Genomic DNA, 19,640 nt, shown 5'->3' with positions numbered 1-19,640 from the left:
TTCATTACCACCTAAAGCACTCTGAGCTGCTCAGCTGGGACACAAAGAGAGGCAATGATTTATTTTTAAAGGCTGCTTATATAATGCACGCCTTTATCAATAAATTATGCAACATTGTTAGGATCTTTCTGAGAACATATTAACATACAGAACACTTTAGATTAGTGTCGATATACAATGTAGTGTTTAATGAAATTAAAGGACGCAAAATTTAATTAGTAATGTGTTTGCTTATTGTTCATACCCAGCTTTAGGGATCAGAACAAACAACCTAAATATTACACTTCAGTATAATATTTTAAAGAGATAGTTCAGCCAAAAATCATAAAATACTCACTCTCAAGTTGTTCCAAACCTGTGTGAATTTCTTTCTCCTGCTGAACGATATTTTGAAGAATATGGGTAATCAAACAGATGATGGGATCAATTGACTTAGTATGGAAAAATCAACTGTTTGGTTACCCATATTCTTCAAAATATCTTCTTTTGTGTTCAGCAGGAGAAAGAAACTCATTCAGGTTTGGAACAACTTGAGGGCGAGTAAATGACGACAGAATTTACAGACCCAGATTATGTAAAAGAAGGACATAATAATAATAAATCAGCTCGACTGAAACTGTAAGTAGACAAAATCTGAACAACTGTTTGAAGTGGGACTATGAATAAAGACTGTAATTGAAAAGAGTTGAATTTAAATATTTTAAAATGAGTTCAAAGGAGCTAGAAACACTTCATTCTTATTGGTAGCTGAAACACATTAGTGAAAATATTTGACAAAAAGAACGTGTAAATGTCAGTGCAGGCCGGCCTTCAGCAGGCACACACTCGACAGCAGATGGACTTCGACAGGCGGGTACGGCCACCTTTTAACTCCATTTCCTTCATTGGGGCCTGTTTGATCCTGACGCAGGCAGCCTCATTTCATCTCGGAGAAATGAAGATTCAATACAATTCTAAGTGTATGAGCAATAGCCATTACCATAACTCACTTCACCTCCCCGGGGTCTGCTGGAAAGTGCCGAGGGCTTGAGGGATTTGTAAATCTTGCACTAAGTAAATGGCGTCAGTTCCTCTCCACATGCACCAACACCTTTCTGATTTATGCGAGTTCACTCTTTAAAGGACCCCGACTCAAATATTACACTGTGGTGTTGGGTTATTATTATAAGTGGAAAGGAGTAAAAACTCTTTCTCTATTGATCTGGAGTCGGCCGCTAATTTGACCCAGATAGCAGCATCTTGGGACGAGAGGGGGAATAAAAATGGAAATGAAGAACTTAAAAGAAAAGAGGGAGGAACAATGAAAAATAGAGAGGAATTTGGGAAAGGAGTGAATCTAATGATGATGTTCTGTAATGCCATTTTCAAATTGCACACTGAAATATTTGAGAACAAAATGAACCAAAATCTCGTCGCCTCACAGCCCCCTGCGGACTAGAGAATCAGAAATCTCAGCCTGTTATACATTTCACAGCCCACCGAGTGTGCTTGATAGAAAGTCAAGAGAAATGAGACTAAAACACATCTCCGCCTCTTAAACAGTTTTAGTGCATTAGTATTTTCAAATGGTGGGTCTCGAGGTCAGCGTGTACCGCGGCGCCCCCCTGCTGACGGCCTAAAATACAGACTTTATTCACAGTCACACTCCTGCAAACACGCTCTGGCGGAGGACAGATTACAGGATATTATCCACGAGCCCCGGCTTTACAGGCATAATATCAACATCCCCACATTCAGACACTCCAAGAACAGATCTGAGACCTGGAATGGTTATTGCTTAAGGACAAGCAGAAATCAAAATGAACTAGGGCTGTCAAACGATTAATCGCATCCAAAATAAAAGTTTGTGTTTACATAATATATGTGTGTGTACGGTGTATAATTATTTTGAATACATAAATACCCACACATGCATGTGTATTTAAGAAATATTTGCATACTGAATATAGACTATATATAATGTACATTTTATATAAATATTAACATTCCTTATATAAATAACATATTTTTCTTAAATATATACACATGTGTGCATTTATACAAAATAATTATACACAGTACACACACATATATTATGTAAACACAAACTTTTATTTTGGATGCGATTAATCGTTTGACAGCCCTAAAATGAACCAATACATTAGAAACATGTATTACAATTGAATAAAAGTATTTATAAAAATATTAGGAAGGTTCAAATCAAGTCCTATCCTATATATTTTTCTTTCTGAAAATTCAGTTTAACTAGGAAATTTGTCACATTATGAAAGTTGAGCATGTTGCGAATGCCATTTCATGAGGTCTTTAGAGATGCTTATTTAATCCTTTGCTGGGTTTATTGTGAGATGTTGTGGTGTAGATGACCAATACAAACACACGGAATCCCTCAACAATATTGGAAATATGTCACTTTATGGAAGTAAAGCACATTGTGATTGTTATATCATGCTACTGTCACCCCTCTTTTTTGAATATACATGAAAATGCACATTTTGAACTTAAATGGTTGTAATTCAAGAATGCTTTGGAATATAGACGTAAGATTGGTCTCGTTTTAAAGAAGACATTTGGCAGATTTTTGTAGAAGTAAAATAAATTAAGAAAGTGAAACAGAAAAAAAGTTATTGAAGTTTGAGTTTATGAAAATGTACAATGTAAAAAAATTTATTATTCATATTTTATATAAAATAAATATTTTTTCAAAACCTGGGCGACTCTAAAACTGCAAAAAATAAATAAATAAATAAATAAATAAATCAAAGCCAAAAATCTGAACAAGTCGTGTTTCAAATTTTAGGTTGATATCTCAAAAGATGAGCTTTCAGTGAGAGTGTGTGTGGGCGCAGTACCGAATGCTTCCACTAGGGCACAACCAGACTCCATTACTGCCCATATAAGGGCGCCGCCATTTCCATATGTGTTTTGAGTGATATGAACCATTATTTCCACAATTTTCATACAATTTATGAAGTAGACATCCTATTCAGAAGTAATATGAGAAGTTTGGCAGATTTTGATATGAATTCAACCTCTCAGAAACACACAAAAAGAACAAGTATGTGCGTTATAGCTCGCTGCCACATCACAAATGGTGAATCTATAATTTTTTTCTTTATACTTAAAAAAAATTCAGATTTTTTTTTTTTCAAATAACTGAATGGATGCTATCTTTTGAACTCTTGGCATGAAAACAAACCGAGGTTTCTACCCTTCTTTCATGATTTTTCATGTTCATCACTATTTCAAAAGAAAGGTCTAAACACGCCTTAGGAGTATGAAAATATTCTTGTTGCAAATTGATAAGTTACGGCTCCTCTGAAAATATGGAAACTAGAGATTGTAAGCTTTCAAATGATATATAGTTTGTCAAGATTAGTTTAGGTTTAGTATAGGATATTACTGTTTTAAAAATGTAATGGATTTGGGCCCACCGGTGGGCCGGTGACACTTTTATAAGTATAAGTGGGATATTTAATTATTTTTGGGAAATATTGTGGTATAGATAACAAACAAACAAACAAAAACAAAAACAATTCCTCATCACAATGTTTCACACTGAAAATTCAGTTTCAGTAAATTTCACACCCCACTTTTAAACTATATAAACATTTCATTAAAGTTAAGTGTGATAGGAATGCCATTGCATGTGGTCTTTAAAGATGCTTATTTAATCATTTGCTGGGTTTATTGTGAGATATTGTGGTGTAGATGACCAATTCAAACACAAAAAGCACACAGAACCCCTCACCAATATTTTTTCCCAATAAATATTCAGTTTAACCCAGAAATATGTCACAGTAAGGAAGTTAAGTGTGTTGCGAATGCTCCTCCATGTTTCCTTTAAAGCATAACGTTGCGAATAACTTATCAATTGTGAGATACTGATGACCATTACACACAGAAAACACATTCTCACCAGTTTCTGATCGCTCCCTTTGACATACGTCTCCTCGTATGACTCGTCGTTCCTGGTCCAGCTGTAGGAAATGAGGTAGCTGATGATGGGCGGATCGTAGGTGATCTCCGGACGGGACCATCGGACCACTAGCGCGGTCTTGTTCATGTGCTGGACGTTCATGTTGATCGGGGCACTGCTGCACGCTGCGTGAGAGACGAGAGAAGAAACGTGTGTGTTTACCTCTTTGCCAGCATTCTAGCCTTGAGCTCCATTGGTGCCCTTAGATCCCACAGCCACTAGATGGCTCTGTTAGACTACTGACTACATATACTTGGCTTTCACGTGTCCTGAATTGTGTCATGCCCTCTGTAAACACCGGCATCATCCAAGTTGCTGTTAATCTCCCCAGCAGAAGGTGTTTAATCACGAGCGTGCCACAGTTTCTGGCGGCTAACAGCGTGCGTGGGGGTGAGCTTCTATTCAGAGAGAAATCGGACAGAAGAAGCCCTACATTTGCTTTAGTTTTGGTGCTCCTAAAATGCATGCACACATTTGCAACACAGACAAGAGCACACCTCCACACACTCCCTCCCACAGCCACAGGGGAGCCATTACATCCAAAACAATGCTAATTAAACTAATTCTACCATCACTCCTCTCTCCGAAGCCTCTATTAGCTCTAATCATGAGAGAAGTAATAGTGACTCCAGCCGCAATCCTACTGCATAAAGACCGGCTTTCACACAGATGGCATGCACTGATGATTATAGCACACAAACATGACTTTGACATTTGAGGATGGAAGCTTGTCCTTTAAATAAGACTTTAGACATTTCAACAGCCTGCAGTTTATGGAAGAATTACGTTCAAAAGCTCATGAACATCCCAATTTGCATATTTGCAATTTTCATCCTAAAAGGTATTCACGATTCAAATCAGCGGGTCTCAAATCATGGCACATCAAATATAGTGATCAAAAGAGTGTCCAGGTGGAACTATTACGATGTTCTCTTACGGCTTTTAATTCATATACCTAAAAGATAAACAATAATGAATTGTAACCATAAACGCAAACAATGTGAAATTGATGATTTTGCTGTCGTATTATGTCCTAAAACCTGCCGTGCTTTATTACTTACATGAACGTATGCACTTTCCAATCACTAACACAATAGTGCATATTACAAGAATTCAAATGAGGAACAGGAACATGAGAGAGCCGTTCACAGACGCCAGCATCAATGCTCAGGCACCTCAAATACGAATCGTCTGTTTCGACCAATGCATAAAAAATGCTGCTTATAGAAAAGCCGAAATACTCTGGTACACAGTTCTGCACCACTTTTTGTTTCTTTATTGGCTTTTATTGTAACAAAGAAGAAAGGAATTCCAGCAGTATTGACTAGGTGCGTAACAACATATCGTGTCACAATATATCACAGAACAAAAATGCAACAATATGTATTGTGTATAGTTCACCCAAAATGAAAATTACTGTGCGAGAAAACCTTAAAGGGTAACACTTTACTTGAAGGGGTGTGCATAAGACTAACATGACACCTTCATAACCATGACATGACACATGTTATGAATATGAAGTAGGGTTTATGCATGTTTATAACAACTGTCATTAAGTGTCATTCGCTCAATTATGACATTTTTAATGCAAATCTGACATTGTTTGAGATGTCTTTGTTATGACACCTTGACATAAACCAATACATCATAACCTGTCAGTTTCTTTGTCATGAAAACTTGACATTACTAAGACAACACAACCTGTCATAAACATGACATAGCAGATTAATTATCAAACTTAAGAAACCACTTAGCTTTATTAGTTAACATTACATTAAACTGTCAGGTGGTTGGTGTTGACATTGGCTGTCATGAAGCCATTATAACTGTTTAATGACAAATTCAATTTGTACCACTGTAGTCGAGGTCACGAAAAATATTCATGACACAGTTATAATGGCCTTATGACAGCCAGTGTCAAAACCAACCACATGACAGTTTAACTTAAGTTAATGTCAAGTTGTCATGACAAAGACACTGACAGGTTATGATGTTATGGTTTATGTCAAGGTGTCATAACAAAGACATCTTAAACAATGTCATATTTGCATTCAAAATGTCATTATTGAGCGAAAGACACTTAATGATAGTTGTCATAAACATGCATAAACCCTACTTCATATTCATGACATATGTCATGTCATGGTTATGAAGGTGTCATGTCAGTCTTATGCACACCCCTTCAAGTAAAGTGTTACGGTTTACAGAGTTTTATTGTCAGTACTACATTAAACTACCATAATGTATAATGGGGGAATATTTGTGTGTCCTGATAATGCCAAATGTCTTATTTTACCAGTAAAAAGTGGCCTACATTATTTTAAATATATCTAGTCAGTGACAGAGTGCAAATATTCATCTAAAATAATTCTGTTTTCAGCTTCAGAATCATGAATATTGTTATTCTGATGTCACTATTGTGCTTTGGGTTACCAGCTTCAAATCCAAACCTCTTCATTTCCACCCCCAATGATTTAATATTTTAATCAACAGTTCATTTTTTGTTAACCTTGTCTTGGAGTATCGCAGTAATATGGTATCGTGAGTTCAGTATATATGTATGGAATCGTGACATGAGGGCATTGTTACACCGCTAGCATTGACATGTAAATCTTGTTTTCAAACAGAGTAGAATGTACAAACTAGAATGCGTGTCATTCTCAGGGTTTTACACATTCTCTTTGCATGATTCCTGTTAAATATTTTGGTACATTTTATAAATCATCACAGGCAAAGTGTGATTTTCTCCATCCATGTGTCTGTGCAACACTACAGTATATAACCGCTCAGGAACACAGTCGCAGAGGTTACTGCGCAAGAGTGCAGGTCTCTGAAGAGATGCACAGAGAAGCGTTTAATAAAAAGGCCATCTTTGGCCCTCCGGCTTGTTGACCATGGAGAGCGAGATTAATGGAGGGATATAGGAGGAAAGGAGAGAAGGTGAGAGCAGAAGTCAAATTAGAGAGAGAGAAAGTGCAAACACGCGGTTAACCTTGAGCGGCTCTTTCGAACAAGCGGACACATAAGACCAGTTTAAAGGAACAGTCCATCTGGAAAAGAAAATGCTATACCATTGGCTGGATAAAAAGGTTTGGAAAACATTAGAGTGAAAAATAAAAACAGGATTTTTGTGTACTATTCCTAAAAATAAAGTTTTTTTTTTGTTGCAGTAATGCCATAGAAAAAAAAAAAGTGTGGTTCCCCAAAGAACATTTTAATAATCTAAAGAAACATTTCCCACTATAAAGAACCGTTTGAGGAATGGAAAAGTTCCATGGATGCTACAGGCTAAAGAACGAAGCGTTAGCCACACCAGACTACATGCACTTTAGTTTGAAATATTGAATGTTTAACAAAGAAAGAAAAAGATTGGCTTGACGCAGTTCCTCCACATGTGGGGCTTGGATATGTTGGACGGCTGATATAACCCGTGTGCTGTTCGCCTATGCGAGGGAAAGCTATGATCCAGCACGTGTTCTGAATTAATCGAAGCTGACAAAAAGTTCAGCTCCAGCCTGCAGGCACCATTGATATGCTTCTGTTCTCAGCCTCTATCACACTATTACTCCACCCTTTCATTCTTTTTTCCCTTATTCCCTCCTTTCTGTTCCCTTTTTATTCTTCGACAACAGCGGACGGTGTCACAATCAATTTTTCACGGAGCTGAAATTAAACGCATAACCAGGGAGCGATAAGAGGAGCGTTTCTCTCTTCGTTTTACAGAGTGATTACCAAGCACCCAAATTAATTATATTTCTGATTCAGAAGGCTCTGGAATCTGGGAAGCTGTTTAGGAGTTTCGGTGCAATTCTGGCAATCCAGATCACCTGGAGCTATTTGGACAACAGGCTGGCGGGACAGAGAGAGTTTAACGGAGAGAGTGGGTGGTCAGCTCTCTGCGTTTCTTCTGGGCTTGTCGACATTTAGTTTGTCTATTAACAAAGTCCAACAGTGATATACACACATCACAGAAGAACTATGGCATTTTAATCTCCTTCCCTGGATCAATTTAAAATGCTATCTATAAAAAAAAAAATAGACAGCCATTTTATTCCAACACAAATGTTTAAAATTTAACTTCCATAACAAAAAGAAATGACATTGTAGAATAAGTCCTTGCTAAGGCTAATTATATAGCTAGCAATATTATGTGATATTTTCACACATTTTTCACAATATTACAGCTTTATAGGAAAGGACAAATGTAGTATTTGTCTCCATGTTTATCTCCTCTTGAGGCCGGGACACACCAAGCCGACGGTCGACCGTTTCCGCGCCGTCGGCTCCAGTCGTACGCTGTCGCTGTCTGGGTTTTTCGGGCCAATTAAGCATGTTGAATCAGCGCTGGGCCGAGACGGAGAACTCTGATTGGCTGTCGAGTCAGTGCATGGGAATAAAAGCGAAAGTGACGAAAGCAAGCAAAGAAGTCGACAGAAGTCTGTTATAATTTTACGTCACTTTCGAATGCACAAATAATTTCATAATAACATGAGCCGACTGGAAGGAAGAAACTGATCAGAGTGATTGATTTTCAAAATGGTAATCAAGCGCTGCTTTGTGTTCGGTTTGTATATCTGCAGTTAGTCTCAGTTCCTCTTTTTAAAGGGATACTCCACTTTTTTTGGAAATAGGCTCATTTTACAACTCCCCCAGAGTTAAACTGTTGAGTTTTACCGTTTTTGAATCCATTCAGCCGATCTCCGGTTCTGGCGGTACCACTTTTAGCATAGCTTAGCATACATCATTGAAGTGGACAAGGCCATTAGCATTTCTCATAAAAAAATGACCAAAGTGTTTCGATATTTTTCCTATTTAAAACTTGACTCTTCTGTAGTTACATCGTGCACTAAGACCGACGGAAAATGTAAAGTTGCGATTTTCTAGGCTGATATGGCTAGGAACTATACTCTCATTCCTGCGTAATAATCAAGAAACTTCACTGCCGTACCATGAGAGCAGCAGGCGTAATGATATGACGCAGCGCCTGAAAATAGTTCCGTTGTGTTGACGGAAGGTGGCCTATTTTCAGGCGCTGCGTCATATCATTACGCCTGCTGCTCTCAGATTATTACGCAAAAAGTGGTACCGCCAGAACCGGAGATCGGCTGAATGGATTCAAAAACGGTAAAACTCAACAGTTTAACTCTGGGGGAGTTGTAAAATGAGCCTATTTCCAAAAAAAGTGGAGTATCCCTTTAAAAAGAGGAACATAGACTATTGATACCCGCTGATATAGACAGACACAGGCGCAGAACACACATGCTAGTCAACAGCCGCCTTTCGTCCTTCTGGTGTGTTCAAGCGCCGCTGTTTAGTCGAGACGCAGCCGACGAGAGGCAACAACACAGCCGGTTTCATCTTTGACGTCAGCTTGGTGTGTCCCGGGTTTAAGGAACACTGTCTGGTCACGTGTAGATGTCGTCTCTTTACCCTGACCAAGGTGATGAGGATGGTGTGGTCTTTCTGACCTGTAATCTGTGCACTGTGATCCGTTGGGAATGAGGGATTGTGCTTGGACCATGGATCACCAGGCAACATGTGAGAGAACTGTAAATGAGAGGAGCTCCCGCGGTGTAATGCCAGTGCCAATCAATATCTGTTAAAGCCCTCAAGATATTCGGCTCGGTAACGCACAGAAAAAGAGTGTGTAGGATGGATGTTTTGTAAATATGGGGTAAACAATCTTTGTTTGTATTGAGAGGTAGTAGGGATGTGTGTGTGTGTGTGTGCTTAATACTATTTGCCAATCCATGTGTGGATCAAATGTTCCCTTGAGGAAAGCTTCATAAAGGGATGTAGAAATGGCAGTAAGATGCTTATTAGGATCCCTGTCACATGACCCACATCAAGACTTCAATGCTCTTCTCAACACAAGCGTCAAGTGCCGCTGTGATCTCCACATGAAAAGTGACTTTACAAGGTTGCTAGGTAGCAAAAAGGCTGGAAGTGTACATAGTAAATGGTGACAGAAAGGGGTAACATTGAAGTTCACACCAGGAAAAAGTCCTGGGGCCTGATGTATAAACAGAATTTTTTAAAAGGGAATTTTGTGCCGGTTCTGGTGTTTTTTAGCTTTTGTGCGTACACACACCTTTAGGATGAAATCTACGGAGAGTTTATACACGGGCCGCCGGTGTTTTTGTCAACGCAGAGTGGAATATAGAAATTTAGGCTTACACAATACCAGTAAAAACAAATCAATAACTTATGCAACAAATAAACATAGTTGGGCTGTCAATGGATTCAATAATTTGTGATCTCCATTTGTTTTTACGCTAAAATATTTAGCAATATTTTTATTTTTTATAATTATTTTAATTATTGAGTTATGTATATATAATGCAATTATATAGGCTAATATACACTGCTTTATACTGTGTACATTACATTTTTATTACATGAAGAAAAATTTAGCTTATACAAATATAATCTACAACAGTACAACAACTTCATATTAATATATGTACAAAAATATTAATTTAATTTAATTCAACAATTTAATTTAACATGCAAAGCCTGCAAACTTATTTTTTTAAACATCTCTTTTGAATGAGATATCTCTGCTATAATTAAATAGTATAACAACCTCATATTATATATATTACTTATACTTTCTGTAATTTTTTTTTAATTGAATTTGATAAAAAATAAAAAATGAAAAACCAATAACAGCTAAAAAAAAGGTTCCCACCATGATATAAAAACAAGTGTGTGTTTATGTAATGGTCCGATCATTTGTCGATTAAAGCAGGAGTCTTCTGGAGTGTGTGAAGCAGATCTGTGGTGTACACACACACACACACACAGGTGAGAGAGCAGTGTGTCCTTGAAAAGCTGCAGTCTTGTGCAATCCTGCGAGCGCGGCTGCCACACGGAGCAGAAATGAGCGAAAAACAGGCAAGTAAAGACAGAGTGTCTAATGACACAATAGCAGAGGACGGCACCATATGCCTCCTACTCACTCTCATTACACACACGCACTCACACACACTGACGCGCACGCGTTCGCTCTCGTGTTATGCCACGCATTATGAGCAGGCACTAATGAGGAAAATCTGAATCTATTTGAATCTAAACTTGTAGCTAAAAAGAGTCCAAAGCTTATGAATACGGTATCTGTGATATATAAACAGAGTCAGGAGAGCCTGCCCACCTTTGGACGCCTCGGTGCCGTACGGGTTCCCCAGGCTGTCAGTCAAGTCAGGCAGCCAAGCATCTTTGACTGCGGATTTGAAGACCTCTCGGTTGTCCAGACTCTGGAGTGGGCGGAAGTTGTTTCGCAGGTATTCCACGGATTTAACATGGTCCTGCTGTTCTGTGGTGAAGATGGAGTAGAACGCCTCCAGCTGAGAGAGAGAGAGAGAGAGAGAGAGAGAGAGAGAGAGAATTCAGTATGTTTTCATATGTCTCTTATTTTTTAAGTAAGTCATCTCCCAAGATGCCCGGAGTCTCTTTTCCCTCCTTCAAAACTAGTGACTCGGAGGAATGTTATTTTAGCTCACAGTCTGATCAAAGACCGAAAACATGACCGACTGTCTGTCTTGTTTCTGCCTCAGCCATGCCTCACTAACCTCTTGATTTCTTAACACTGAACTTCAGACAGCCGAAACTGCACATCGTCCTTTTAACATTATATTAAATCCTGTGGAATCTGAAGTCATTTGATGGTTCACTTTAAACTAAAACACGCTAGTATAAAGAACCAAGCTGACGTCAAAGATGAAACCGGCTGTGTTGTTGCCTCTCGTCGGCTGCGTCTCGACTAAACAGCGGCGCTTGAACACACCAGAAGGACGAAAGGCGGCTGTTGACTAGCATGTGTGTTCTGCGCCTGTGTCTGTCTATATCAGCGGGTATCAATAGTCTATGTTCCTCTTTTAAAAAGAGGAACTGAGACTAACTGCAGATATACAAACCGTACACAAAGCAGCGCTCCCATCCTTACTTTTTGAATATCAATCACTTTGAAAACTAGCCGAGCTAACGCTCACCGGCGGCTGATGTCGCTGTCATGTGTGAGTTTGAGAAACAGTGGACAGAAAGATAAAAATGTTAAACCTCCATTAGAAAATATCCTCAAAGGTTAAAATGGTTCATTCATTTAATTGATCAATCCATCCATCTTTCTTTCTTTTGAGAAAAGGTTCTTAGGTTCTAATAAAACTAAGGTTTGGATCAGGGTTGTTTTAGTGTTTCGAAAAGGTCGATTTATTTTATTTCAATTTTTTTTATTTATTATCTTCAGCATTTTTTCACTTCTTATTACACTGTTCCATCTGTCTGGAATTGTACCTTAATCAAAATAACACAGTCAAGGGTTAGGTTGAACATGTTACGTGTTAGCCTGGGAAAACCCAGACAACTTCCGGCAAATTTAGATTGGCTCTGAAAGTTAGTCTGGCAAAGAGCTCATTCAAGCCCATTTCCAATCCGTCGAAATCGAGGCACCAATCAGAAGCGTTGGGGCGGGCTTTACACGATGACGACAGCGCTGGGATTTTGAAGCAGATTTTGTAGCCTACATTACAAAGATGGATGCCGCCGTCGAACATCACTCGTTCCAATCAGCTATCGCGTCTGTTTTAAGCCATTTGAACGTTTCCTTTTAGTTAAAAACCGAGCAAAGAACAACACTCGGAGATGTGTCTCCGCCGCTCTGCATACGTCATCTCCTTCATCGCTCTGATTGGGTTTAGGTCTATCCGCGACGTCCGTTGGTGACGCCCCTCTGGAAATGATTTGTCTATGACGCTTTGCTAGACCATAACTCAGTTACAACTGGGAATGCTCTGGTTTTAACCAGGCTAGTTATGTGTCAAATTCATAAGATGGCTGCAGTTCTTGCTGATAATGAAATGTGCTGTAAATGCACCATCGCTACATTTCTCATAAAGGATGACCATGACTGCGGCCTGTCCAGCGCGTGTGTGAAGAACAGACTGATCAGCTCTGTGTCAGACGGACAACTCATCATGGGATCTTTGAAATATCCAAAAGTTTGTTTTAGACCGTTTGGTTTTTGTAACTGCATTAGTTGTTGATGTAATGACTGATTAATTATATATATAAAAAAGATAAACAGTCATTATTATATATGTAAATTACACTACTGTTTAAAAAGATTTTTTTTAAATAAATTAATACTGAAAAACAACAACACTGAAAAAAATGAGGTACACATTGATAATAATAATAATAATACATTTCGTGAGCAACAAATCAGCATATTAGAGTGATTTCTGAAGGGTCATGTGACACTAAAGGCTGGAGTCAAATTCAACTTTGCCATCAAAGGAATAATAACATTAACAATATATTAAAATAGAAAACAGTTATTTTAAATTGTAATAATATTTCACAATAGTACAGTTTTTACTTTATTTTTGATCAAACAACTGCAACCTAAAATGTAAAAAATCGTATCGACCTAAACTTTTGATCGGTTAACATTTAACACATTTGATATTTAACAATAAAATATCATAATAATATAATAAAGACTAAGTATATAATTAATTATATTTTTTATATGGACATTTTATATTTAGAATAGTAATATTCCAATAAATCAGCTAAATTAATAAGCATATCATGTAATTCATTTGATTATATTTTTTAATTGATTCATACTCCTAGTTGCAATTCTAATTAGCTTTATATAAAAACAACAGAAGTTTAAGGTGTCGTCACGTATAGCTAGGTAAACGTGAAAAAGCACACAAAAAAAGAAAATGTGTGACACAAAAACAGCCTGAACATCTGTGTCTGTTTCATTATCTGTTTCAGAATCCAAATGAGACTTCAAACGAGTAAACACATCTGAATATGAAAACCCTCACGAGCGTTTCAAATCTGAAATGCTGTACCTCTCCGGTATTCCACCACATCTGATCTGTGACATCATTTCCTGTGCTTTAGGGTCACACCGAAACCCGCTGCATCAATATGGTGCTCTCGGATAATCTCCCGATCACAATCCTCATCTATTAATCCCTCGTACGCCAAAACCTTGCTTCTAAACAGCTTACTGGGATTGGGCATCGGCTACAAAAGCACGTCTCTCATTGTGTACAATTCTTAGCGCTGTAGTAATCCGGGACAGATGTGTTTGTGTGTGTGTGTGTGTGTTTATGAAATGACTGTGCATCATGGGTATGAAGGTTAAGTAATCCCTGGTGGGAAATCACAGCAACAGGGCCATTCTGGGTCACACAACTCTGCTCAAAAGACATGTTGGAGTCTGATGGTTGAGTAATCTCTTATGGCCAACCACAGCAACAGGGCATTCTAGGGGCAAATGGCAAGACGTGTGTGTGTGTGTGTGTGTGTGTGTGTGTCCACCTATGCTCCAGATGTTGCAAATGCAGTAGACTGGCTGAGCATCGATCGGGTCTTGAAGCGCCCCCGAGCTCAGTCTGTCAGTCTCGGTGACCTACTTCCAGCTTTGATGAAGAACAAAGGAGCAAGAAAAATGGGGAGTGAAGGACAACTGTCTTCCTCCATAGACTCACTTATATCTGCCTCAGCAGTGTTTCCTTTTAAACAAAATCACCCAGAGACGAAAGGGAACAAAAGAACTTTAAGAGGTGTCAAATGAGAGCAGAAAGCTTCTCCGGGCCGTGTCTACAGCTCTAAGGAAGGGACTGTGTCTTCCTGTTAAACGCTCGGTGAGCTGTGACCCGTACACGCATCACTTCCTGACGGGCTCACAACATTTGGATACTGATAGTGACTCACACATCTGACAAAATCTGGGCAGATTGTACAGTGATTATTTGGCTATATGTAAAGTCATGCAAATGCCTTTATGATGCATCATAAATGGTTTAAACTTTAAGACGTTTGTCCATTGTCCAAACAATGAGAAAAACACTCATTTGTTATAATTACCACCAAGAAACCCATCATGGGGGCACACTTAAAAACAGCACAAGACATTGTCATGGCCATTGGTCTGAATGTGTGTGACTATAGTGGCGCGGGCTTTAAAGGTGAAACATTGGAAACCCAACGTTTCCCAGAGGGCTTTTGCTGTGCAAACTTTAGCTAAAGCAGAAGATGCTATCAGAACGCGAACTAAAGTGCCGCCAGTAAAAAAAAATCAACAATAGTAATACCAATAATAAACAAAATCGTCAATATCACTAACAATTTGTCCATTAAGGTGATGATACACAAGGCAACTTTTTGAGCAATGTTGCTGGGCAATCTTGCCGAGCGATTGTTGCTTGGGCACTTTCCCATTGAAAATGGGCAATACATTTCTATCTGGATAATTTAGATCGGTCGTGGGCCCTGTGTCTCATATAGTTGCCGGTTGACGGCAACATTGCAATATTGTCCAAAAAGTTGCCCTGTGTATCATCACCTTCAGTCAACCATTGTGACCAACGAACTCTCATGAAAACTAGAATATTCCGTTATTGTATGTCTTGGATTGTACGAACACGTACACCTTTTATACTGTATGTTTTTTTAGAATTGTGGTTAGGTTTTGGTCATGCGTTTTATGTGTCTTCCTCTCCAAGTTTCCACGAATTTCAAGTGGAAAAATGTATGTATTTTCAGTATTACACAATGTATTATCAGGTACACAACAGAATGGCATATCAAGCCCTATTCAAGTTACACGAGCAGAACAAAAATATCTGTAAATAATTCATAAAACCATTTACCAATTGTGCAACCGAGAGTTGGTGCTTCCGTCCATCGCGTCTCGTTTTAGAGTGTGAAATTAAATGTGTTCTCTGCCTGTCTATTTCTTTTTAAAATATTGATTTTATCGTCACAGCCTTACACCATACCGTTAGAAATCCTGAAACGACTTCGCAATAACATGGAATCTTACATGGCCGGCCGGATGAGTTTTGTACAGATGTCTTTTGATGTTTTATGTGTGAGAGCAAACCCTCACGCGGTGAGATCAGAAGCCACTGAGAGGCCAGAGATGGATCGGTTTCTGACGGAGAACAGCGCCTGTGTTCCCTGCCTGTACATTATAAACATTAGTCCCCACTCATCACGTCTCTCTTTGTTTGGTGTCTGAGTCTAAAAGTGGTGATTGTGAGACTGATGATTTCTGCTCTAGAACCAAGCTTCTTTCCTCTGCACTTTGGAGTAAACTCATCTGACCTTCACATCGCTCTTCATGCAGCCTGTTAGCACGAAGATGCCCCATTTTTGGCAGCTGGTTTTGTTCTATCACAGTGTAAAAGCATTTCTTATCAATCAGAGCTCAGGAGCATTGCCGAGAGGGAGAACAGGATGGATGTGCGCAAGCGTTGCATACAAATGGAGAGGCATGAGTCAGTGTGGTGAAAGGCTGAGGTCTTTTAAGGTCCATTCGTACAATAATGGGTATTATACACAATAGTGTATTCTATTATTTATCATACTGTTTAGCTCTTGTCCCAAAACCCAGGTGTTTTTCGTGAACTCTGTCTAATAAATCTGTGACGGTTTTAATTCCTCAGACTTCTAAACTGGGTCAGCCGCTCTGTTTAATGGGAATTTTGACATAATAAGTTCCCAATCTTGTTTGGTATAATTGGGCATATGTCTTAAAAGAAATGTTTTTTTTAAACCCTCGACTAGCTAGCCTGGTTAAAACCAGAGCATTCTCAGTTGTAACTGAGTTATGGTCTGGCAAAGCGTCATAGACAAATCATTTCCAGAGGGGCGTCACCAACGGCCGTGGCGGATAGACCTAAACCCAATCAGAGCGATGAAGGAGATGACGTATGCAGAGCGGCGGAGACACATCTCCGAGTGTTGTTCTTTGCTGGGTTTTTAACTAAAAGGAAACGTTCAAATGGCTTAAAACAGACGCGATAGCTGATTGGACGAGTGATGTTCGACGGCGGCATCCATCTTTGTAATGTAGGCTACAAAATCTGCTTCAAAATCCCAGCGCTGTCGTCATCGTGTAAAGCCCGCCCCAACGCTTCTGATTGGTGCCGCGATTTCGGCGGATTGGAAATGGGCTTGAATGAGCTCTTTGCCAGACTAACTTTCAGAGCAAATCTAAATTTGCCGGAAGTTGTCTGGGTTTTCCCAGGCTATCGACTAGCATGAATAACTTCAAAACCCCTACATATGTGTGTCAGAGAGACTCACCTGTTTGTAGGAGAGGAACACAGGCCGACTGAAGATGATCCACTCCACCACTTTACTGCAGGGTGGGGTGGTCAGAGAGCCGATGTAACGGTAGTAGCTCCCGATTGAAGACGGCAACAGGTCTCGGAGCACGAAGGGCTCTAGAAACGTCTCTTTCTCTGGAACAACAACAACAAAGAACATGTTAAGAACAAAGATTTCAGTGGTTGTTGGTTAGTAGTGGTTGTATAAAGGCGGCATTATTAGTGCTTATATTGTAAGGATTTTATACAGGATTCTGATTCTTCTTAACTCTTTCCCCGCCATTGAGGGAATTTTCCGGCTTTCTGTGTTTTCACTGTTGTACACATCTACTGAAAGAGGACTGAATCTCCTGATTAAAACACAGGCGAAGAAGAAGCAGAAACTAGCGATAGCATATGTAAAATAACGTGATCATCAACATTAAACAGCATACATCGCTACCGAATGAAACGTCGACCCAGGACGAGCTTTAGGACTGAAGCGTTGGGGTGTTGATGGACTCAATCTACTCATCTGTGTTTTGATCATCGTTCTGAATCTGATCTGGATGTAGTCTTTGACAAAAACGTGATTTTTTCAGCTTTTCGCTCAAAATGTTTGTTTTTTTTTTTTTTTTTTTTTTTAATGAAACTTGCCCACTTTCAAATGTTGATAAAAAAAAGAGTTCATGAAGCTAGAATAAAACAAAATTTTAAAAGCAGAGTTTCTTTTATTTCTTTTGATATATTTCATGTTCAGATATATTTATACAACAAAATATTCTGGGGGCCATGAAACTTTTGTGAAAATGATCAAAAATGCTGGCACTGATGACAACTTTTTTTCAAATAAACTGGCGGGGAAAGAGTTAATAGTTCGATTACCAAATCTTTTAGTAATTGAGATTTAAATGACTTGGAATTGAATAGAATCCAATAATCAGCCTTAACTACACATTTTCTTTAGAAAGTATAAAACTTTTTTATTCATTTATTTATTTTAACAGCGAAATGGAGCAGCTGCAACTTTGAGATTAATCTCTTATTTGTCCCGGAATGGTTTTCCTCCACTTGTTGTGTCTGTTGTTATTCCAAGAGAGGACATGGGCCAGACTAAACATTCAAGCTGTGGATGAGTTGTGCGTTTAGCGTTTTAAAGCCACTCAATCCTCGAGAGGACACAATCTGCAGATTTCTACCCATAATCCTCCTCTGATTGAAACGCTTATCAGTTCCATCCAACAATGCCTGCCCAACATATGGCTGGCCTGGCGACATGATAAAACCAAAACGGCTTTCAACTTGAGTGTTTCTTGTTCTGATTTTCAAATGCTCAAACATTGTGCCTGAAATCAAGATAAACAGATGCAGAACGCTGATTGGTTTGATGCGAAGCGAGGATGATGCACAAAGAATAAAGTATCTTGCCAGCCCACTGACCCATTTTCCAAAACCAACATTGGGAAACCTGCTCAGAGGAGCTTAGCATGCAAATGGCATTTGATAATAGCACAGCCCGAACAGTCCAACCCTTAAAAATGCAGTGTTGACACTGTCTGTCCCGTCGTTGGGTTGTTTGTGTGATTCTGTATTGACAATCAGAGTGGCGACGGCCAGGTAAATGGAGACTTCTAAACATCCCTGAATTAATGGACTTGTAATGCTTTCTGTAGAAAAACATAGACCTCATTTCAATGTTTTGATTTATGCACCCCAGAGAAGTGATTCTTGGTTGAGCGAACAGTACTTGACGACTGGTGTGGCGCGAGGGGACAAACATGAACTCACAACGCACAACGCCACTACCAATCACAGCAGGGTTTAGAGATACCGCCATCTGATAGCCGTCTCATTATCACTCACCGAGAGAGAGAGAGCAAAATAAACAGAAGCATGCGCTCATCTATATGCAGCTGGGTGGCTAGTGTGTAAATGGGAAGGCTAACATGCCTTGTGTTGTGTGTATATTGAAGTTAAGGTTGAATGAATGGTAATCCCCTGAAGGTTGGACTGGGAATGTAGAGCTAGAGAGAGAGAGAGAAGCTTTTGCTGTGCCTCAGTGGCATGGTAATGGATGCCACAGAGCGCTTTTCTGTCACACACACACACAGCCACAGGGCAAACACTCCAGTCACACATCCGTGTCTGAACCCAGCACGCCATGGACTCTCTCCGCCACACGCAGTCCCGCGCCCAAACGTCCGTCACGAGGTTACATCAGCTGCCTCACACTGGGAGACTGTGTAGAGCCAGTGCAAGAGGAAGGAAATGTGGATATTTTGGGCTACTTTTAAGCCACAATTTCTGATGGATAAAATCAACGCCATTATTATGAACGCTGTTTTATGTTTAATGGGGTACTTTCTTATCATTTAACATCTCAGGTGTATACATATTTCCTTTTTCAGATAAACACAAACAAAGATTCTTAGAAAAATAATCCATTTCTTTGAGTCCATATAATGGCAGTGAGTGGAAGCCCACACTATATGCAAAAAACTACAGTCATCATGACGGTAATCCACACAGTACAACCCCAGTGGAGG

The 19,640-nt window shown here is 39.2% G+C and overlaps 1 protein-coding gene across 1 annotated transcript in view; it reads right to left on the bottom strand.

Moving 5' to 3' along the window:
• The window catches only part of ptprga (protein tyrosine phosphatase receptor type Ga), a gene marked incomplete at its 5' end in the record, with an annotated part of 120,600 nt that extends 103,350 nt beyond the window's left edge, over positions 1 to 17,250 (bottom strand). The window contains 3 exons of the mRNA XM_056232857.1: positions 3,917 to 4,101; positions 11,130 to 11,322; positions 17,093 to 17,250. Of these exons, the coding sequence (XP_056088832.1) occupies positions 3,917 to 4,101; positions 11,130 to 11,322; positions 17,093 to 17,250 (536 nt within the window). The remainder of the gene's footprint in view (positions 1 to 3,916; positions 4,102 to 11,129; positions 11,323 to 17,092) is intronic.
• Between the last annotated feature and the right edge of the window lie 2,390 nt (positions 17,251 to 19,640).

This window comes from Rhinichthys klamathensis, unplaced genomic scaffold, assembly GCF_029890125.1.
Source record: "Rhinichthys klamathensis goyatoka isolate OS25496 unplaced genomic scaffold, OSU_Roscu_1.1 h1tg000357l_1, whole genome shotgun sequence".
In the NCBI taxonomy this organism is placed as follows: domain Eukaryota; kingdom Metazoa; phylum Chordata; class Actinopteri; order Cypriniformes; family Leuciscidae; genus Rhinichthys; species Rhinichthys klamathensis.
This window is presented reverse-complemented; position numbering and strand designations above follow the sequence as displayed.